A 23,758-nucleotide genomic window follows, 5' to 3' on the forward strand; every position below is an offset into this window, starting at 1 on the left:
AATAACTTAAACAAACCTAGACAAAACAGCACACGATTTAGGCAACCCTAGCACACGAGAAATCAGACGATTTAGGCAAACCCGCACATGAAAAACCAGAAATCAGTACATGAAAAACCAGGCAATTTATACAAAAGGTCACACAACAACCAGACAGAAAAAAACCGCGGTGTCCCTTTACCTCCCAGCGTGGTTCTTGGATTAAGGTGGTCGCATATCCCGGACGAGCCCCCAAATGAAGAGCCCCATACTCGGGAGACCCTTCCTCAAGCCTCCGGAATCGCGACCACCCAAAGATCACAAGAAACCATACCTGGATGCAATCAGCAGAGGTTTATTAGGGAAAGAGCTGGCAGCCAGCGGTCTGACCAGGTACTCGCGCTGGAGTCAAGGTCCGACCCCCTCGGCCAGTCCTTGGAGGGTTTTAAAGGGAAAAACCACAAACCAGGGGAGTGGGATGGGGTTGTTAAAGATACAAAACATGAAAACAGTGGAACAATTCAGAGGTATTCACTCTAAATGATTAGTGTCATGTGGAAATCGCCCTGCATTCTTCTCAAAAATGTGGTTTTTACCATGCCATTGTGCCCTATCCGGCCATTTCAGATTGCTATCTTTACTTTTTCCGGCTATAGGGCTAGGGCCCCACCTAGGTGGTAGCATCTTTATCTGTAATCAGGAATGCCTTCCTGCCTTGGGCGAGGCTTGAGGAATGTAATCCAGCAAGTGTCCTTCACCTGGAATGTGAAGGCCTGAAATCTTATTTTCAGTTCTGTAAGGCAAAAAATCTACACATATTTCATAAAATGGCCTTTATAATTTTTCACTCTACAAGAGCACTGGCTGCTCTTCCCAAGGTCATGAATTCAATTCTCAGCAAAACCAGGCAGTGGTGGCCACACCCTTAATCCCAGCACTTGGGAGGCAGAGGCAGGTGGATTTCTGAGTTTGAGGCCAGCCTGGTCTACAGAGTGAGTTCCAGGACAGCCAGGGCTACACAGAGAAACCCTGTCTCTAAAAACCAAAAAAAAAAAAAAAAAATCTCAGCAACCACATGGTGGCTCACAAACATCTGTAATTGGATCTAATGCCCTCTTCTGGTGTTTCAAGGACAGTGTACTTATATGCATGGAATAAATAAATTAAGAAAAAACTGTCTCTGGTTAAAAAATGATTTTACAAATCTCTATTGAGGTGATCTTAATTTACTATAGTACACTGTATATATAACTTGGCTTCAACTTTTGTTTAGGAAGATAAATGGTTTTAAACAGCAACTTCTCAGTTGATGACCTCAAAAGGATGGAAGTGGCCATTCAGCTAGCAGCCATCTTTACTAAGGTTAAAGATATAATACATGCCATGTAACTCAACCACCATCTTGATTAATATGGCCAGTTCAGATAATCAACTAAGGCAACAATCATAAAATGTCTTAGTCCTACTGAACCCTCTGCTTATTATTGTATCTTTTTTTAGAATAGGAGGCAATAGTAGGTATCCAAATGTTTTTAATTAGGATGGACTTTTGTATAATTATAAAAAATTATAAAGATCTACTCAGGTTAATAGACTTGGAGATGTGTATCTAGTCACTTATGTCTTTTTTAAGTATGCTTAAAATTGGGGTTCTGGAAAATCTTAGATAAGAAGCAACATATGTTTGATGAATAAGAAATAGTTAATAAATATTTATAAATTCCTAAAATTATAAAGGCCTTCTCAGAGATGCATGTCCAACCATGAATATCTTTGCTGTGTTCAACAGCAGACTTCTACAAGTGGGCCACCACATCTCCCTGGCACGTACCTTGGGTTCTGGGATCCACATTGGGTCCTCATGCTTACCCAGCAGGTGCTTTAACCACACGGACCCTTCCAAGCCCAACACTGACATGTGTGTGTACATAGAAACGAGCTCCCAAGCTGCTGTCTGTCCTTTTGCTGTCCACGAGACTGCGCTGTCCTTACGCTGTCCATGAGACTGCGCCATTGAACATGAATCTGGTCAGAGAAGTGATTCTAAATGAGCTGCTTTTTTGAAATTTTAAGAAGTTGTTCCCTTTGATTCCTTAATGGCTATGTTTTAACAACCCACATTCATGAAACTCAATCGCTTTTCAACATGAAGTTTTTGCTCAAGTGACCAAAATCTCTCATTGGCTATAATTCCCTAGGTCTTACTTAGGAGAAATTACATTGAGGTTTGTAAATGCAGAGATGTAAAAGGAGGCATTTCTACATTTATTACTTCCATGGGATCATCTTCCTTTCACAGGATTTAACAATACTGGCGGTAAGAATTACAGACATTATTATAGGACACATGCTACCATGACTGCTGGTCGATCAAGTGTTAACTACTTCATCCTTAAGTCAGTGCTATTATGCAGGACAGCAGGTGGGCTCTAACCTGGTCCTCACTCACCAGCCTCCTCACAGTATTCAATTTCATGAGACTCATGGAGTGTAAGCTGGTCTGGTAACTTATATTTAACCAGTAGAATGTGGTAAAATGACTGGATGTTCCTTCTGTGATTAGATTGCATAGATTATCACTTCAGTCTGGCTGGCTGGCTTTCATGCTGTTAGCAGCTACTTTTCCTGGCTTGTGCAATCCCATGTGAGCAGCAGCCACACTGGCACAGTCAATAGGCCAGGAGCTTCACTCATCTTTCAGCCAATGACATCCAGAGACTGAGAATCCCAATGGATCAGCTCTTTAAAAAAGGAATTCAGGTATCTAACCTGTTCCCTTCAGTGTGGATCCTTCTCTAGTTAAGCTTTCAGATGAGGGCCAGCCTTAGCTGAAACCTCAAAGACCCAACTAAGGCATACCTGGACTCTTGATGTATAGAAATTTTTAGATGATACATGTGTATTACTTAATCTACTATTTTTCTATTAATTTGTTACATAACAATAAATAGTATGTGTAAGTGCTATTGTCACCATTTTGACAGTGAGCAAAACAAGGCATTAATGCTTAGGGTCCTGTTCAGTGTCACACTGGAAGAGAGTGGTTAAAATGTAGGTGACAATGGGTAAGGCTAAACATTTCCCTACATTCATCAAATATTCTTTCATGGGAATTTGGTGAAGAAATGTAACATTTAAGTGAGAATGGTGGTGGGCTTTTAAAGCAACACAATCTTCTTTATGCTTATGTATAAGCACAAAATAAATTATTCTGAAAAATGGATTTCCTGACATGTTACAACTTGGTATAGAGCTGAAGGCTTGTCAGGTTCCACTGTGGATCTTCTGGTGCTGGGTGAGGTGTGAATGCTGTCTGAAGGCCTTCTTGCATTCCTTACATTTGTAGGGCTTCTCACCAGTGTGGATCCTCTGGTGCTGAGAAAGAAATGAATAAAGTCTAAAAGCCTTGCCACAGTCCTTGCACTCATAAGGCTTCTCGCCTGTGTGGATGCTCCGGTGCTGAGTGAGCTGAGAGAGCAGTCGGAAGGGTTTTCTACACTCCTGGCATTCATAAGGCTTCTCACCCGTGTGGATGCTCTGGTGCTGAGTAAGTTGTGAGAGCAGCCGGAAGGCCTTCCCGCATTCTTCACACTCATAGGGTCTCTCACCGACATGAATGCTCTGATGCGAAATTAGCTGGGAGTAACTACTGAAGGTCTTCCAGCACTCCAGACACTCATAGGGTCTCTCGTGGGTATGGATTCTCTGATGGCGAACAAGCTGCTGCCTCAATCTGAAGGCCTTCCCACATTCCTTACATTCATAGGGTTTCTCCCCAGTGTGAATACTCTGATGGACAGTCAACTGTTGGCATATTCTGAAGGACTTGCCACAGTCCTTACATGCATAGGGCTTCTCTCCAAAGTGGATTTTCTGATGTACTCGCAGGTCTGGGCCACACACGAAGGCTTTCCCACACTCCTTACATTCGTACAGTTTCTCAGAAGTGTGAAGTCTCTGGTGTCGGGTGAGGTGTGTACACTGTCTGAAGGTCTTCCCACAGTCCTTGCACTCATAGGGTTTCTCCCCAGTGTGAATCCTCTGATGCCGAGCCAGCTGCTGGTGTACCCGGAAGGCCTTTCCACACTCCTTACATTCATACGGCTTTTCACCAGTGTGAAGCCGCTGGTGCTGGGTGAGTTCTTGGAGCACTGTGAAGGCCTTCCCACAGTCCTTGCACTCATAGGGCTTCTCACCGGTGTGAAGTTTGTGATGGCGGATAAGGTGTGCCCGCTGTCTGAAGGACTGCCCACACTCCTTGCATTTGTAAGGTTTCTCGCCGGTGTGGATCCTCAGGTGCTGACTGAGTGTTGAACGGCGGACAAAGGTTTTTCTACACGCTTTACATGCGTAGAACTTTTCTCCATTCTGAACTATCTGGTACTCAGAAAGGAAACTATGCTTTTCATACGTGGCTTTTTCGGGGGTAATTTTCAACTGCCCAAAATAACCCTCCTGTGGTTCCTTTTGTAGCCCAGTCTTACGTTTACATTCCTGGTCATCACTGAGACCAGAACCCTGAGGGCTAAGGATTTTAATTTTCTCCAACAACTCCCACTGTAATGAATACACTTCACAAATGTCCCTGTCTGAAGATGAAGTATCAGTCTTGAATCTGGACTCCAAATCTGAAAGAGAACAAGAAAGAAACACACTGCTTCCCTGTTCCAAAAGGAAGCAAACCTCTATAGACAGATAGCAGGGACTAAAGCAATGCCTATTATAAGTGATAGAATGTAACTCCTGTAAACAGAATTTCTGAAAAAAAAAAAATACTACCTATGTATGCCCCCAAACCCGTATCCTACATAAAATCCTGCACCAAATATAATTAAGTTCATGGGAAAGCAGCAGGAGTTGACACACAACTGTACACAGCTTTATCAGCAAAACACTAACAATACTATAGTTGCTCTGCCAAGGGAGTAAAGGTATTCATTGTGGCCAAAGCTCACTTCATGAATATTAAAATAAATAAAAATTAAGGCCCTGTTTCAGATGCAGAGACAACACATGTGAAAATAAGCCCAAGCAGGGCTGCAATCCCAACACTTGGAGGGATGCCAGCCGGGGCTACACAGTCTCAGGACAGCCTGAGCTACTAAGGAAGGTCATTTCTAAAAAGAAAGCTGAACTGTGTGTGATAGGTGCTTATTTTCCAGCTGCCAGGGAGGTTAAGGGAGAAGCATTACCTGACCCAAAGAGTTAGAAGCAGCCTGGGCAACGTAGGAGATTCCATCTTATTCATAGATAGATGATAGATAGATAGATAGACAGACAGATGATAGATGGATAGATAGATGATAGATGGATAGATAGATAGATGATAGATAGATGGATGGATAGATGGATAGATAGATGATAGATAGATAGATAGATGGATAGATAGATAGATGATAGATGGATGGATAGATAGATAGATGATAGATAGATAGATAGATAGATAGATAGATAGATAGATAGATAGATAGATAGACAGACAGCTGGATGAGGTGGTGCTTGACTATAATAATCCCAGTAGGGAGGTGGAAGCAAGAGGATCAGAAATTCAAGATCCTCCTTGGATACACAGTGAGTTCAGGTCTAGCCTAGGATACTAGAGACCTTGTCTCAAAAAAAAAAAAAATTGTAGCCAATTATGGTGGTACATTTAATCCCCAGACAGAGTCAGACAGAGCTCTGGGAATTCTGGGCCACCAGAAGAAGGGAGGGATGGATAGACAAATGGAGGAAGGCCTTGAGGAGCTGACTGAGCATGCAGTATGTAGTCCTGAGTTTATATCCCCAGCTCCCATGTAAGAAGCCAGAGGTGGCAGTATGCTTCTGTAATCCCAGCACCAGACAGGCAGAGGATAAGGAACCCTGGAGATTTGCTAGCATGTCACTCTAGCCAATAAATGAGTTCCAGGTTTGCTGTGGCCATGTCTCAAAAACTAAAGTGAAGATACCACTAAAGAAGGTATCATACTTAGATCTCTGTCTCCACGTGCACATGCACACACATGAACATGCACATAACACACACACACACATCCACACCCTCACACATGAATATTTTCTCCTCAACACACACAAAAGTAACCTTAAGATCAACAGGAGAGGCCACGCCTACATCCTCCTGCCTCCAGGCTACAGGCACACACACACTCAGTCCACAAGTAGGTTGGTTGTTTTGCTTGTTTTGGATCAGAAATGGATGTTGAGTTTTCTAGTATAATACCTTTACATTAACACAGATAACCATATAGTCTCTTTTGTTGATCTTCTTTAAAATGGTGAAACAGTATCTGCTTCTCGGGGTCAAAGGTGGGACTTCCTTAAATAAGCAGGGATGAGGTCTACTTGATTCCTGCTAATTATTCTGAACCTTGGTATTCTGAAATAGGCTTACAAATACTGGAAGAAATGAATCAGGCTTTAAGCAGAAGCAAGAGGGTAGTGGGTCTGATTACTGCTGGTACAGCAGCTTTGATTACATTAAGAGCTAGCACCACTGCTTCCGAAATTGCTTTGATATAAGAAGATAGGCAGACACTTTTGTTAATCATTTTAGCAAAAAATGTTACTAATGCTCTGAGTTTTCAAAAAGATTTAATAGGCATTTGGAACAATGAATTGATACTCTTTATGTTACTATTCAAATTATTGGAGAGGAAGCTCAGAGTTTAAGAAGCCATCTCAAGTGTCACACTAATACCAATGGATTTGTGTCACTTCTAAAATTTACAATGACAGTCACTTTAATTGGGGAAAAAAATTCAAAGACACTTGCAGAGTATTTGGCATAATTCTAACACCTCTCTGGATATTTTAACTTCACATACTGAGATTATAAATTTAAAGAATGCTGTTCCACTGAGTTTTGATGCTGTGCATATTACTGATAAAATTATTCATGGCTTAAAGTCAGTAATTCTATCTTGGTCAAGCTTCAAGAATGGCATATATAGCTTGATCATGCTAACCCTTCTTGTCCTGGGAATACTTTTATTCCTGCCCATTTTGATAAAACTTGTCTTTAACAACATCAATATGTTAGCGGCCAAAATACATGGCCCGAAACTTAAAAGGGATCCCCAGACAGACCCACTAGTTTAACAGGCTGGCAGTCAATGATGGGTAAGATTCTGAAGAGTCTTACCTGTGGGGAGCTGGTGCAGCGGCCAGCTAAAATGGTGCCTAAGCTTATGAATGGCCTAAGCTTATGAATGGCTCCTGCCTAATTTTATGAATGGCACCTGACTCCGTCACACTCCGCCTCCGGCTTACACTACGCAGACTCACTGCCATATAGTATCAGGCCATTTGACGTGTGCCAATGGTGTGTGCCCATGTGGCAGGCTCTGAGTGACCAGGCATGGGGATAAAAGGGAAAGTGGAACTGGGATCGGGGGCTTCCAGAGAGATTGTAAGAAAGGTTCCTGAGTAAAGCTGCATTGGGAAGAATCTCGTGTTGTGTCGCTCCTTTCTGTGGGTCCAAACGGGTACCGACACTTACCAACCTAAGGCATAATGCATTGCTTTGGATAATGCATTTTCAATGATGGGTAAGGAAAGCATTCTCATCAGAACAACCTAAGACAGATGCAGACTTGTTTATAAAATAAAAAGGGGGGAGATGTGGAGAGCTCTTGGAGCCATTTCAAGGATATTGGCAAGAATTAAACATTGAGCAAGGACAAGGAAATAAGCTCAAGATCTTGATCATCTTGATAAGTCCCTGAATACCACGGGACCTTTGCTTATGGCTTGTTTGTTCCTTGACTACCTTGTTTATGCCTTAGAACTGACCCTATTCTTTGCATGTACCTAGAGTGATATAAAAGCAGACTGAAAAAAAAAAATAAACCCACCTCAGCACTTGTTGGAGTCATGTTATAATGTTGTCTAATTGTGTCTTTTTTCTTTATCTCACCCCCTCCCTCGAGACCCTGTTGACTGACTGAGCAGGCTTGGCCATGTCCTAGTTTTCCACTGATAGAAATGGGTCTCTTTTGTTGTTCATTGCTGAGTTCATCAGGCTACACATCCTGAGTGCTTTCATGGATCCTCCTGTTTCTCCCTCTTATCTCTCCATAGCACTGTGGGGACTACAAATGTACCTCCTGCCTCATGTTCCATGCATCTGGGGACTTGAACTCAGCCCATCACATCTGCACAAATGCTTTACCCACAAAGCCATCTCCTCAGCCTCCACCTCTTATGCTGAAGTGCTCTCATCCGTGATGAGGATGATACATTATTTCTCTCAGAGCAGCTGTGAGGATGTAGTAACTGAACAACACTCAGAACAGCAGCGAATCACTAAGGCCAAAGAACATATACGCTTTAGCTATAATTTCTACGGTGCTCACTGGGCTGAGAGGGTAGGAAGCTTCTGGTAAGAAAGTCCAGAAACAGTGTCATACCCTTTCTAGTAGATGTGTCCACTGAAAAACACAAAATGCTTAGGCTTTTAAAAAATTTATTGTATGTATCTGAGTGATCTGTTGTCACACACACCAAAAGAGGGAATTAGATTTCATTACCGATGGTCATGAGCCACCATGTGGTTCCTGGGAATTGAAGTCAGGACCTCTGGAAGAGCAGCCACTGTTCTCAGCCACTCAGTCATCTCTTCAGCCCACTTGGATGTTTAACTATTTTTGCAGCAGTGGGGATTGAATCCAGGGACAGACACACAGAGACACACTCACAATCACGCTAGGCAAGTACACTGAGCTACAGCGCCAGGCCAGATGTAAAGTGGGAAGAACACAGAGATCTGCTACCCAGAACTGAACCAGTACTCGCTTCCTTGAGTTTTAAGTTTGCATTCGCCCACATTCATTGCCTTTGAAATCAGAAAGAAGAAGGAAGCGTCTACACTGATTCTGGGCACAAATGCAGCATAAACCCTGCTTTTGTAGAAAATACTTCTGCCATATCAAACCCAGATACCAGGGTAACATGAGCACAGAGGAAGCCAGAAACCAGAGTCTGAAGAAAGTGAGAAGGGCTCCTTAGGCCAAAATGACTAGACATTAAATGGAAACACCTATTTCTAGTCAGCCAAACAACAAAAATAAAAATGAAGGATATTAGCCCAGGAGACAAAGCTAATCCCCTGGGATAAATAACTCACCCAGTGATATAAAATTCCTGTAGGTCTCCCACATCACATCCCTGTACAGGTTCTTCTGAGCAGGGTCCAGGTATTCCCATTCCTCCTGAGAGAAATCCACAGCTACATCCCCGAATGTCACTAAACCCTGAAAACCAAAAAACCAAAAAACCGAAAAAAATGTGTGGTCCTAAATGAGAAACTTCCTTTTTTGTTTATTTTAAGGAGAGAGTAGAGATGAGGGAGGACCACACTACCACACTGCAAAGTGGGGAGCCCACAGCACACGCACGGCATGGGGATGAACAGTACAACTGGGACAGAGACAGCAAGAATCTCAGTATCTCAGAAGCAGAGTGGTGATATATGCTCCTATACAGTTCTGCACATGCACATAAATCAAACCTTTAAGATAAATGTTTATTTCATGTGAGTGTGCACACATGTGCATACCATAGCACATGTATGCAGGTCAGAGGACAACCTACAAGAGCCAGTTCCTTCTACCATGTCAGATCCTCATCACTGTCTTCTAAGCTATCTTGCTGCCCAAGATTAGATTTTTCATTCATTCTGAAAATGAATATGATGAGACCCACAAATGAAACCAACTGCACAGCAGTTATATGCCATATACACTATGTATTCCCATTACAATTCTACAGAAACATGGCCTTCACCTTTATTGATTATGAAGACCCATTGATAAAATTTTCTACAAAAACAAACAAACAAACAAACAAAAAAAAAACCCAATTCATCCCAAATACACTACAAAATATCTAAGACACAGTGGCTCAGGTTCATTTCAGAGCCAGGTTTTATTTCAAACATGATCCCTAGTATAATCAATTCCTTAGCTTTGAAAATTTTGCTAAAAACTTGATCTCATCTTGGCTACATTAGATATATCTAATGTCGCTTCTAACATTTAGATATTTGAGCATGCATTTGGAAGGCAGAAATAGGTGGATCTCTGTGACTTCAAGGCCAGCATAGTCTAAATAATGAGTTCAAACCCAGTCATGGCTACATAGTAAGACCCTACCTAAAACAAACAAACAAACAAACAGATAGACAATTAAGATGTGTGAACTTGGCATAATATCAAAAAACTCACGTAGTTATTGTTTAGTGTCTCTAACCCTCTCCTTCTCCTCCTGCCTATTAGGTCTCACTGAACATCTTCTCTGAGTTATAGTAAGTCATGAAAATACTGTGGGCAGCACCCTGGACAGTGGCTTCCTTCCTTCTGCATCCGTGTGTTTACTCATTTTATGTGTATCCATTACAGGGCAACTTCCCAGAACCAGTTCTCTCTCTACCATGTGAGTCCCAGGGTTGAACTCAGGCAGGCCTTAAAATCTCCATGTAGGCAATGACTATAATAATCCTCCTGCCTCCACCCCGCAAAGGGTCAGACTGCAGGTGTATTGCCACCATGCTTAGCAGAACTAGTGTTTTTCAACAAAGATCAATTTTGTTTCCTAAAAAGGCATACTTGGTGACAACCTGATTATCACACGGTGGGTAAGGTGTGCCTGTGTTCCAGGGACCTAACAGCAAACACCAAAGCTACTGTCACACAGCCTGTTGTACACAAGTAATCCTCTGCCATAAAAGGTTTTGCTGGCTCAAAATGTCAGTGGTCACAAATTTGAGAGATCTTATTCAAATCAAGTATATCCCATAAAAACACACAAAGGCTTTTTAAGGGGTTCCTCTCTCTGGAAGAAATTCATCTTTTCTTGTTAAGATAGGATCTTATTATGGAACTCAGGCTGGTCTCAAATTTGAGGTCCCCCTGCTTCAGCTCTCTAAGTACTAGGACTGTAGGGATCCACCACCATGACCAAGGCAGAGGTGGGGCTGGTCAGTTTGGGTAAATTCCTGTTCTTATCACTATCTGCTGCCCTAAGATAACGGTTGATATGGCATAGCCAAAGTTGACAACAATATAGGTCATGGTTACTCATAGCCTCAGGAAAGACTTCCCACATCATGCAAGGTCACGAAAGGTCACCCCCAGGAAGGGAGAAAAGAAGGGCCTAAGTAGGTATGATGCTACTGTGCACGATTTAAAGATTATCCTTCTATTATTCAAATGCTGGCTTCTGAGCCCCATGTCTGGTTACAATCCTAAGAATCTATGGTCTCAATGTTGTATAAATATTGGTCCCCAATTATTCCCTAAATGGTCAATAAAGCTAGCTGATCAGCCAGTGACTGATGGGGGAGAGAATAGGGCTGGACTTCTCCCAGCCAGGGGAGAGGCAGAGAGAGAAAGGAAGTGGGATTAGCCACAGTAAGAGAGTCCAGGAGAACATGAGAAAACACCTGGAGCCTAGAGAGTCAGGTCAGTACGAAAATGCAAGTATCTTGAGGACTTTAACTGGGAGGTAGCCAGATTATTTTAGAGGATTAAGATAGAGTAATACTGCTCGGTTGTTGTGCCCTTAAAGCTTGATAAATGTAGTCCAGTCTCAATTATTTGGGAGCTAGCTGTATTAGGAGAAAACTACAAACACACATATAAAAAGCCATTGACAGGCCTATGGAGAGGCTTTGAAAGAGAATTAAGTGTCCCTGGTTCCCACAGGAAGTACAAATGCTTTGTATGAATGTCCTAAAACTTATTAGGTATAAGAAGAGGAGATGAAAGTAACTCAGCAGAGAGTGGAACGAGCTTGGAAGGAAGGCTTCTGGACCAGCTACAGCTAGTACAAGCAGGGAGCCCATGGCTAGGCCACTGGCCCTAACAAAGACGGCAACATACTAATTAATTATGTGTTTAATTTTAATGTTCAAGGCAGAGTCTGACTTTGTAGCCCCGCTTGGCTTGGAACTCTATGTAGACTAAACTAGCCTCAAACTCACAGAGATCCTCCTGCCTCTGTCTCCTGAGTGTTGGGATTAACGTTGTGCTCCTCCCTGCAGTCTCAGGGCTTTCAGATTTTTATCACATAAGCCCTTGATTACATCCCTACCTAAATCTATCCGACTGTGAAACCTTGGACAGCTTAAGGTCTCAGCACATGTGGAAGCCAGGGGTAGATTCTGGGGTCTTTCTATATGGTCACACTAGTGATACACATACTTTAAGACAGCCACAGTTGGTCTGAGGGCCTAGCATTCTACTCAGAACATTAGACTCCTGGACAGTTTTTAAAATGTATTGAACTATGTAATTCCATTTACAGTTCAAAATTAAAAACTAAAGCTGTATTATTCCTCTAAAGTGGAAACAGGGAGATTGCAAGTTCAAACTTGGGCTACACAGTAAGAGAACAGAGGGGGAGGGAGGAAAGGGGAGAGAAGGACAGAGGAAGAAAAAGAAGGGAAGAGGAAAGGAGGACTGGGGAAGGAAAGTAGGTGGAAAGAAAGAAAACAAGAACAAAAAGAAAAGTCAAATACAGGAAAAATTAATCTATGGTACTTAAAGTGAAGTCTCCGTCTGGGTATCTGAGTGGAAAGGGACAGAAGGGGACAGCTGAAGTGCCAGTACATCCCTTTCTTGATTTAGAAGAAATGTACTCAATTTATGAAAATTCACTCAGCTGCACATTTATAATTTGCACTTGGCAGCTGACGTGCCATTCTGGGGACTGGACAGATGGCCCGGTCAGTAAAGTACCTACACAGAAGCATGAGGACCCAGGTCTGGACTCCTAGCACTTATGCACAAGGCCAGTATGGTCCTGCAATTACATGCTGCAATCTGTAACAGGGGATGGGAGACAGAAGGACTCCTGGGGCTTGCTGGCCAGTGAGTCTAGCTAAATGGCTGGATTCTGTGTCCAGGGAAACTCTGTCTCAAAAATAAGGTGGAAACCCAATTTGAAAAAGACACCAGCATCTGGTCTCTTACACACACATGTACAGACAGATGAACACATTTTTAAAAATGAAGATGATAAAATGCCATACTGTGTACTGGGGATACAAATAAAAGAAGTCCCGGCCCCCCCACTCCCCCCCCCACCCCCCGCCGGGAACTTAAGTACTAAAAATTAAGGTTAGCTATGGGCCCATGAGTAAATTTGAATTTGATCCCTGGAACCCACATAAAGTTCAAAACGGAAAACCAATGTTCTCTGACTTCTACATGTGCACCACAGTATACGTGTACATGCATACACACACACACACACACACACACACACAGAGAGAGAGAGAGAGAGAGAGAGAGAGAGAGAGAGAGAGAGAGAGAGAGAGAGAAAAATACACTCTGAAAAAAATATGTAATTATTAAGCCAAAAGATGCCCCACAGGGAAACATTAAGAGAGGAAGGTTCTGCAGAATGTATCTGAGGTTTTCTCATGGGTTTTACCTGGGCTTGCTCTCCATGGCTCTAGGAGGAACAATGGCAGGTGGGGGAGGCTCAGCCTTGGAGGCCGCATGTACACAATGGGCTCTGTCTCTGAGAACTGGGGAGGGTGCTGCACAGAGCTTGCTAGATCCGCAGGTTCAGAGAAAGGAGTGAGTGTATGTATTCAAATGTCTAGAAACAATTTCAGAGGAAATAGGTACCACGTGTGCCATGCACACTGGTGGTTCCAGCACTCAGGAGGCAGACAGCAGGATCATACGTCAAGGCCAGTCTGGGGGAATGGAGAAATCCTTAACCTACCTGAGCCAGGGCCATGGCATTAGAGCTGCAGGAAGCGGTCGGCTCTTTCCGGTATTTCTTTATGAAAAACTGGGCTTCAGACAAGCAAAGCTGGAATAGAAAGAATCATGAATCCAGATGCGCCTAGAAGTTCTCAAACTAATTTATGTAGTAAGAGAAGGTTTTTTTTTTCTTTCTGTCATTCCTCTTTCCAAATCATTTCTCATTACTATACTTACACCTAACCCGAAACCAGAGAGTTCTACAGAAAGCTCTGAGGAAACCCAGCAGTGCATTGCTGTTCTCCTGCTTTCATGGAGGACCCAGGTTCAATCCCAGAACCTACACAGTGGCTCACAACCATCTGCAACTCCAGCCCCAGGAGACCTGACTCCAACTTAAGTACCAGGCATGGATGGGGTACAGCAAAACACTGTACACATAAAATAAGCTTTAAAAAAAATGTACCACCAACCCCAGCTGACAGGCAATTACTGACTATCAATAATCTAAAAATGGAGGGTACATACATGGGCAGATACTGTGAATATGGTAAAATATTCATGATTTTTGGACCTAGGAGACGAGGAAAACCAGAATGCATTATTCCAGCCAACAAATGTGTTGAAACCTTTCTATATTACCAAGTATCATCTCTGGGTTTTACATTTTTGTTTGTTTGTTTCCTAGGGAGTGGTTGTCACTGTTCTACTGAAGAGGGCATCTGAGGCCTTGGACATGGTGGGCAAACACTATACCATATTCAGAGCCCTCGGTTACTCAGAACAATTCTAAAGACATGAAGGAGCTACACACAGCACAGAGAAAACAGAGCAGCACAGAGCTAAGGTCTGAGCTTAGAACCCTGGCAGCTCACACTGGATACCCACACTACTGTCGCTGCACTGCTCTGCCTCCTCTAAGACAGAAGTCAGTGGCCTCTAAAGAGCTCACACTTGGATTTGACTGACGTCTACACGTGCCCCACAGTATACATGTACACACACAGAGAGAGAATAATACACTCTGAAAAAAATATGTAATTATTAAGCCAAAAGATGCCCCATAGGGAAACGTTAAGAACGAACGTTCAGGAGCCTCCAAAGCAGAAGACTCTCGGAGACAAGGCTCAGAGGGAGAGTGCTTGCCTCAACACATAAGGGCCTGACTTCAAACCCCAGCACTAGAAAGAGGAAAAAGGTCCTAAAGTAAAAGGTCCTGTTACCAAGCAAATCGTTTTGTATCTTTACTGGGTAGCTGAGATCAATGACAACCCGTGTGACGCTGGCTTCACCCAGGAGGAAAAGGCAGGTGGCTCTCTGGGTTAAAGGCAGCCTGTGATTTCCTCTCCGAATTAAATCTTGCAATGTTTGTAAAAGTGCAGCTTTCCCAGAAGGCAAAGTAGCTCTTCCAATATATGGAAACAGTCTAACAATATATTGTCAGTCAGAATATAAGTTCAAGTCTTCATACACCAGATGCAAGGAGACCCAGTTACAGCACCTGACACCACTCTGAAATGAGGTTTCCTGAGCTGCCCATGAGTGGTCCTTTTAATGTACTGTTTTTACAGCTGTTCCATTAGAGGAACCATCTGTAAAAACCAAAGCAACTGGCTGACGCAAGGGTTACTCTGATACTCTTGAAGGAAAAGTTATGGGATGTAATTTTAGGAGTTGTAAAAGGGGGTGAGAAGAGAGAGGATGTGATATTCGTCCTGTGAAATTAATCAGATTTACATGCCATGACTCACCATGTGTAAGTAGGTGACTTAATTGTTCTACAGAGTGGGGTATTACAAATACTAGAAACATCCTGCCCAAATATCTCTTTGCTCTGAGTTATTAAGAATCAGAGAAGCAATAAAGGACATGAGGCTATAACTTTCTTAGCTGTAAACGGTATAAGAATTCATTCAAGTGGTCCACTCTGTCAGAGACATCCAGTAGGAATGGGCTACAATGACCAGGCTCCAAGGCTGTTGGTTAGATATCTCCATTGTACTAACTGTAGGCTTGTCTTGCTTCTTCAGTCAATGTTTTGGATCAGAATCTCCTCTTAACATGTCATATAGGGGCTTAAGTTCAACAGTAGTGATTTTTAAGAATAGGAGAATCTAATTTATATCTCCTGCAAGTTTTTGAAAATCGTTTATCATTGTGAGCTTATTTAGTCTTAACTCTAAAGGCTGGTGGGTCACTGTCTGTGTCCTTAAAACATGACCAAATAATTAAATGGATGTTGTTCCTGTATTGTTTCTGGAGCACCCTTAAGCCTATAGGCAGACAACTGAGAAACTGGTTGTTGTAATTCTTCTTGTAGGTAGGCTCTGTCCTTGTCCTTTGGTTCATTACATGGCTATACCCATGTAATGAACCAAATGAGCACGAGTGTGTAGCTCTAATTTTTTCGTAAAGTCATATGTACAAATTTTTGACAAAAGGTAGGACTGCTTTTCACACCTTGCAAGAGACCTTTCCATTGATATCACAATATGGCTGTATGAAATTTGTAGAGGGAAGATAAAGGCAAATCTTTTACAGTCTTAAGGACTCAAACCAATAGTAAAGAAGCATCTTGGAAATCTATGACTATGATATTGCCATCCCTAGGAACAGCAGGAGAGGAAAAGCCAGGTTGAAGAGCTCCCATGTCTTGCATAGTCTCATTAATTTTTCTCAAGTCTTGTAGGAGTCTCCATTTTCCTGATTTCTTTCTTTTATGTTTTTTAGATTTTTAGTTATTTATTTATTGTATATATATTAGTATGTTGTAGCTGTCTTCAGACACACCAGAAGAGGGCACCAGATCCCATTACAGATATTTGTGAGCCACCATGTAGTTGCTGGGAATTGAACTCAGGTCCTCTGGTAAAACAGTCAGTGCTCTTAACCGCTGTGTCATCTCTCCAGCCCCTGATTTCTTTTAAATAACAAATATAGGCATATTCCAGGGGCCGTTAGAGGGTTCTATATGACCCAGTTGCAACTGCTCATTAACCAAATCTGTGGCTGCTTGTATCTTTTCTGCAGTCATGAGCCACTGTTCCACCCACACAAGAGCCTCAGATTTTCAAGTAATAGGTCAGCAGTCATTTTAACCCTGACTCAAAACAAAAAAACAAAAACAAAACCCTTTCCTCAAATGATAACCTCTGTCTATTTTGATTCTTGTTTAGGTTGTATGGGTTCTATAATACTCTATTTTTTCTTATTCCCATATTGGATTAGATTTCATTTCTATCATTTGAGCAGTAAATTTATCATTGGGACTTATTAGAAGAACCCCCAGCTGTCCCAAAATATCTCTCCCCCATAACATGAAAAGCAGACATGGAATTACATGGGACAAAAGGAGCTAGAACCCTCCTTGTGTGTCCATGTTAGGATATGGGCACTCCTGGACACGTTAGCAGCCTATCTCAGGCCAGTTAAAGTGGATGGAGTGACCTGGGTTGGCCAAGAAGATGGCCGATCCTTTGCAGCAACAGAAGAAACATCAGCTCCTGTGTCTATAAGACCCTCAATAGCCTTTAAGATTTGTATGGGCATGAATTTTTAATTTCCTACATCCATACTGCCATATCACTAGAACCAAAGCCTCATGTTTCTCCTTTCTTCGGGGAAGCTCTTTTTCCTAATGAAAGATAAGGAAGCAAGAACAATTATATAATTTATGGGGGGGGTGAATATATTTGGTTTTGATAGAGGGCTGAAACATAACCTTGATCTCTCCTATACAAGGTGTTTCTCCTTGAACTCTTACAGGAGGTAGCAACATTCCATCCTTATGGTATCTTTTTCCCAATGAAATACCGTTTGACAACAGGGGCATACTGTTTTTGGCATATTAGTGTACGTTGTGATTGCCTGTGGCGTTCTGCCAGAGCCTGGAAATGTCCCTGTAGCAGAAAATCATTTCCCTTTACAGTTCCTACAGCCAAGTTGTCCACATGCAAAGCAAGACTTGTTTCTTTTCCCTAAACTATTATTTTCTTGATTCTTAAAAAAAATTGAGCAGTGGGCTGTTCCCTCGAAGTGGTTGTAATAGCTACTCCTCACAAATGGGGGGAGGGGGTGACCTCCACACATGGTCTGTTGTTTTCCTAACTAGTCTCACAATATCTGACAAGCAGGGTTCACATTCTCCAAGGCCAATTGCTTAACTGTAATCTGTGCAGCTTCATCTTATGGGACCATCTTAAGTACTGCTTCCATTGATCAGGACAAGAAGGCTTCTAGCTTCATCAGCCTTTTGCCTGAGACTAACTAACCCTGTAGTCTAATCATCAGTGCAAGGCAGGTGGGGGTTGGGGGGCTCCTCTGTGCAGCTAGAGCAGTAGGTGAGCCCTGAGAGCCTCCTTGTTAAGATGTAACAGATCTCATGCCAGAACCCAGTCCCCAGATCCCTTTAGTACATCCATGGACACACTTGTTACCTTTTTGGCAACTTTTTGAAAAGTGACCTTTTTTTCTTTTTTTAGTCAATTCCTCATATTCTGCTTTCCATAATAAAAAGTTCCTTCCAGATAAACCTGACCTAGCAACCTGTAAACCATCATAGGGAGACATCCATCTCCTGATAAGGAGAGGTAGGGCCATAGCCTGCAGTGGCCTGTTAAAGTTCCCCAAAGAGTTTAAAAGGTAGGGGCTCCCGTGAAGGCCCCTCATTTTATTCATTGTTCAAGAAGACTGGGAAATATTCAAGCGGCTCTCCCAGTTGCTCGGCTTGCTTAAGAGCCCCCTTACATCCTGAAGAGGCAGCAATAGTCCTCCTTTTTTAGGCTTGGTAAGTTGGGATGGGGTCTTGGAGGTTAAAGGAGACCAAATTGGATTGTGATACTTTTAGGCCTCTTCTTCCAAGTCCTTCCTCACCAGGAAAGAGAGGCTCGTCTCCCTCCTCCTCTTCTTCCTCCTCTTCTTCCTCCTCTTCAATTATGAATACTTTCTGATAACCAGGGATTATATTGGAAGATTTTCTTTGAGGTTTGTGATTCAATAACAGAGCGTCCTCACGCAGAAGGACCTAAGGGCAAGGCAACGTATCTCCTTCCTGTGGTGTGCCAGTATCCAAAGCCTGTTTAACACATCCCAGTAAGACAACAGGCAGTTTCAGGTCTGCATCCTTGGTACTAGACTTGGGTATCTCTCCACACTCTATACCAATTATCCAAATCCAGAGGCCCTTGGTCTGGGAACCAAGGGCTGCATTGCTGTACAAGCTGCAAAATCGCTAATTAAGAGGTGCGAACCCTGATCCCTTTCTTCTTCCAGGCTGTTGTATTATATCTATAGTGTCTTCTTTCTTTATTCATCATGGCCTATGGCCTTCTCATACTTCTGTTCTATTCACCCAGCTCTAATTCCTGGTCTCTCTCTTACCCAGGGGGCTCATGAAGCCCTTGGGTGAAGTCCTATCCTTATTACAAATGTCAGGGTAAGGCTTACCTTTTCAGGTCTCTGTTCAGGTGACAGACGCTGCGGGGGTTATGGGGGACTGCCCTGCAAGTTGACAGGTTCCAGAGAGGAGATGGGAGTAGGTGAGAAAGAACTGAGTCAGGCACAATGGTCTGGAGAATCTTACAGCCTTAATTGACTGACGGTCAGGGCACTTCTTTATTTGTAGAGAACTCAGTAGGCAGGGATAGATTCATGTTGTTCCAAGAGATGGAAGTCATATCATTTGGTTTTCCTGGACATGTGTTGAACTTCTCCCTGCATGTCTGGGGCCATACATTTGGTCATCATTGATAAACTGTGATAGGACAAAGTAATCTTTCACCATCATTTTCCCTTATCAACTCTATAACCCAACTTCTAATTTTGCCAAAGCAAATGTATATGGTAAGTGACAGAACATTCTCAGACTGGCAGCCCTTGCAGTTTTGGGGGCATTAGACAGAAAGAAAGTCTCCAAGGCAGCCCCAGCAGACTGCCATGCCCCAGAGCAGTATATTATTAACTCTTAAAGAGTCAGTGTCAGTTGTCATTACGCCCAAGAAAAATCCTCAGACCAAAGCTGCTACTCAATGTTTGCCATAATACAATGTTCATATTTTATATCTTTGTAGAATTTATTTACATATCTAAGCTTGGGGTGTTTTTTTTGTTCCTTAGTCATATGACACCACAGTAGCCCTGCACGAGCTAAGTTTTCTAAGGAAGGGAGGTCCTGATCGATACCTCACCCTTTATCATTTTCCCACACCATTCTATGTCCATCAGTAGAAGCCCTGTAAGGCAGAGACAACTCCAGCCAATCTAACTTTGTTGCTACATCTTTTCCTCGAGGGGTATACCATATGCGGCCCCAACCTTATATGCCACCTAATTGCCTGAGTGTATGGTAGGAGAAGCTTGTAATCTGACCAGCAGCCAACTCCTCTAACCCACTGGGTCTTGTTTGCCTTTGTAAGCTTACTTCGTTGTGGTTAAGGCCTGTGCCACCAATGCGCAGCCTTTGCTGTGGTTATCTTTGTTCCTGAGTACCTGAGACAGGTGTCCCAAGAATACCTTAGAGCGCTGGGCAGTGGTGGCGCACGCCTTTAATCCCAGCACTTGGGAGGCAGAGGCAGGCGGATTTCTGAGTTTGAGGCCAGCCTGGTCTACAGAATGAGTTCCAGGACAGCCAAGGCTATACTGAGAAACTCTGTCTCGAAAAAACCGAAAACAAACAAACAAACAAAAAACACACAAAAAAAACAAACAAACAAAAAGAATGCCTTGGAGCCAGGGCTTCATAAAGAGATCTCTGGCATCTTTGTTTGCCACAACCTCCAGGGCGCAAGGAAGGCCTTCAAGTGGGGCCAGATAAGGATATCTCCCTGAAAGCAGGAAAGGTGATTTTCCTGGGGAAGCTCTGAAGCAGTCCTTCTGGGAGACGGCATACAGGTTTCATGAGAAGTTTGCCATCAATCCAATAACCCCAAGTTGTACAAACATGCAGAGAACAAAACCAAAAGTGAAAGACAGCACAAGGGTGACCCGCAACCTGCGGCTCAGCCTTACTGGATCTTTGTTCAGCGGTTGTGCTGACTTCATGACAGTTCCCATTAGACATGGCTGTGCCAGTCAGCTGAAGCCGACCAGCCTCTCTTTAGGTTTACCTGCAGACCATCTAAAAACAACTGGGAAAACGCAGCTCTCAAGAGAAACAACAGGTTTAACACGTCTCCATCCTTGTGTGAGTGACTACTGGAAAGGAGGAATCCTTAAAGACCCTAACCCCATTGTCACTGAGGTAGAAGGCCAAAGCACCAGGTTAAGAGGTCACTTTGGGTGTTAAAGCTTGAGGTTAACTGGCAAAAGCCCCGTGTCCTGCTACAAAATCTTGATTGATGCACTGAGGATAAGAAGAGCTCAGGAGCAAGAACGTGATGGGTGAGGTACAGGTAAAAAGGCCCTTTTGTAAGCTCCCCACCCACCCCTGCAAAGTGCTGGTGACAAGCCCACACTTGCTCTAAACTAGACTAGCTCTCTACCAGTGAGGTACCCTTCCAGCCCCCCAGGCAAAAGGCTTTGAAGAAGCTGCGTATTTCAGGGGTTTAGAACTGGCTGCTGTTGCTGGGATGGGATTAGAAGAGACAGAGATTAATTGAAGATTAAATGCTATCCTGGTTGGGCACAGTGGCACACATTGCAGCCTGGAAGCTGAGGCAGGAGGATCACCCACAAATCTGAGGTCGTGGCATTACAGTGAATTCCTGGTCAGTATGGGTAAGCTGTTTAAAACAAAACATGCTATTCTGGTAAGAAGGGTGGTTTAGCAAATGAATCTTCCACAGTAATTAAAACCGAACTAGCAAAGCAAGCCTGTGGGTAAGAAAGCTGCAGTCTGGAATGCAGAGATGGGTCAGTATGATAAGGGCAATGACTCCTCTTGCAGAGGACCTGGGTTATACTCCTATATACCTATATGGCAGCTTTAACTCCAGTTCCAGAGAATCTGATGTCCTCCTCAGGCCTCTCAGGCACAGTCACACACAGTGGTGCACAGAAATAAAAGCAGAAAATACAATATACAGAAAAAGAAATGATCTTTTTTTTTAACCACCTCCCGCCCGCCCTCCCGCCCGCGCGCTGCTGTGCTCCGCCCATTTTAAAAATGATTTTTTTTTCTTAATTAAAAATCTGTGAGGCAGAAAATAGCTCAGCCATAAGAGCAGTGACTGCTCTTGCAGAGGATGCAAGTTTGATTGCCAACACCCACACGGAGCTTCACAACCTTCTATAACTCCAGTTCCTGGGAACTAGAAGCCTTCTCCTGGCTTCTGCTGGTATGTGTACACATGAAAATACACACATACACATAAAAAAGGATAAAAGAAAAATAAAAAAAGAAATCTGTAGCTGCACAAAGAGGACATGGGCCTGCATCTAACAAGAGACATTATCTATGTGTGACGGTTTCTATTAATCTGGATAATCTGTCTCTTCTACCCTGGCCTCGTTAACACAGCAAATCCGCTGCTTCTTTCCAGACTAAGTTCATTTTCACTTTCACAGTAATGAGTAGTAAATGTCCCCATGCCTGGAAAAATAAGGATTCCACTTCATAGGACGAGAAAGAATAAAGTAACTTGGCTAATTTTTTTTTTTCACAGTCATGTTGGGTCTCTACGTATGCAACAACACTCGTTTCCTGCATTTATTCCTTGACTTCCCTAAAATGAACAAGACTGGGGAAAAGGACTGGAAAATCAGGAAGGTGCGGTCTTGGTGGCCTGGGGACACACACCCCCACGACCAGTCTCTCCAGCACTTTCACACACATAACCCACAGGAACTGGAGCGCCGCGAATGGAGCAGACACTTGTCGCCACCGGACAGGCAGGCCTGAGAGGCGACGGCCACCGGGGCTGCCTGGCGGGGAGGAAGAGCGGACAAAGCCGCCCTGCCATGGCAGCTGCGCTTTTTGGTGGTGGGGCGCTCACTCTGGGGTTCACACACAGAATTCAGAGCCATGCTGGGCCTCTGGGCCCTGCAGCGGGAAGACAGAAGACGCGACGGGGCACGCGATGTCCACTCAACGTCATCGACTCCAAGTCTCAAGACAACAGAAAGGCAAACCCGCGCCGCCCCCGCGCCCATTTCCTCAATGCAAGCGACTCACCTCTCGCAGCCCACCGGCGCTAAGCAGCCGGAAAGATGCCGCGCAGAGGCCTGTGGGAAATGTAGTCCATTGTGAGAGAGCCTGGTCCACCGCCGCAGAGTGCGCAAGCGTGGTCGGGGCTGTGAGGGGCTGGAGGGCTCTGGGTGTGATCTTGGATCAAGGGGGAAGGGCTAGGAGGCTCCGCTGCCCTCTGCCCCCAAATCCCCGCCCCAAACCTATCTCACTGGTCTAGGTGTTGGGTTGTTGCCCTACCAGGGCTGAGAACACCCATCATCACATTATCACATGCTTAATATGTGAGATAAGAACACAGTAGTTCTCTGTATACACACCCCAGCGAGGGTGTAGTCATGATCAGGGCACTCAGTAAAAAACCATCCTCTAACGGTGCAACACATCTACCTACCCAGGGGAAGGTTGCTCAGGCTCCTTGGAGTTCTTGATTTCTCCCGTCGTCTGCTTTTCCCTCTCCCCACTCTCCCTTCTAGTCGTTGAGTGGATTATTTGTATTCATTGGTATTGTCCTTAGGTTTTGTTCTGCAAACTAGAGATGAACCAAGGCCTCCAAGACTGGAAAGATTCTGCTTTCTTCTGTCACAGTGGTTCTCAACCTGGAGGTCGAGACCCGCCTTGGGGGGTCAAATGACAGGGACTGTCCCAAACCATCAGACAACACAAATATTTACATTAGGATTTCTAACAGTGGCAAAGTTACAGTTACACAGGCAGTGGTGGCTCACACTTTTAATCACGCCTTTAATCCCAGCACTTGGGAGGCAGAGGCAGGCGGATTTCTGAGTTCGAGGCCAGCCTGGTTACAGAATGAGCTCCAGGACAGCCAAGGCTACACAGAGAAACCCTGTCTCGAAAAAAAACAAACAAAAAAACAAAACAAAAAAAACTACAGTTATGAAGTAGCACCAAAAATAATGTTATGGTTTGGCGATCACCACAA

General features: G+C 43.6%; 1 protein-coding gene across 3 annotated transcripts; it reads right to left on the minus strand.

Annotated features, from left to right (window-relative positions):
- Nucleotides 1-318: 318 nt before the first annotated feature.
- On the minus strand, nt 319-22,863 carry Zfp14 (ZFP14 zinc finger protein). 3 transcript variants are annotated; one of them, XM_076931514.1, is made up of 5 exons: nt 22,804-22,856; nt 19,140-19,414; nt 13,714-13,803; nt 9,104-9,230; nt 319-4,607 (listed from the first exon to the last, which is right to left on the minus strand). In XM_076931514.1, exons 3-5 carry the CDS (start codon nt 13,726-13,728, stop codon nt 3,244-3,246), a joined length of 1,506 nt encoding a protein of 501 aa, XP_076787629.1. In that variant the 5' UTR covers nt 13,729-13,803; nt 19,140-19,414; nt 22,804-22,856; the 3' UTR covers nt 319-3,243. The 3 variants fall into 3 exon arrangements, with proteins under 3 accessions (XP_076787629.1, XP_076787638.1, XP_034353589.1); XM_076931523.1 differs by lacking the exon at nt 19,140-19,414 and having other exon boundaries at nt 22,804-22,863; XM_034497698.2 differs by lacking the exon at nt 22,804-22,856 and having other exon boundaries at nt 19,140-20,392.
- Between the last annotated feature and the right edge of the window lie 895 nt (nt 22,864-23,758).

Source organism: Arvicanthis niloticus, chromosome 1 (genome assembly GCF_011762505.2).
Source record: "Arvicanthis niloticus isolate mArvNil1 chromosome 1, mArvNil1.pat.X, whole genome shotgun sequence".
NCBI lineage: Eukaryota > Metazoa > Chordata > Mammalia > Rodentia > Muridae > Arvicanthis > Arvicanthis niloticus.

Excerpts from the sequence above, each read along its gene's own strand:
- Zfp14 (XM_076931523.1), bottom strand. Across the intron at positions 4,608-9,103 it reads CAGGAATTTTATATCACTGG|ATTTGGAGTCCAGATTCAAG; the intron begins GTGAGTTATTTA and ends GTTCTCTTTCAG.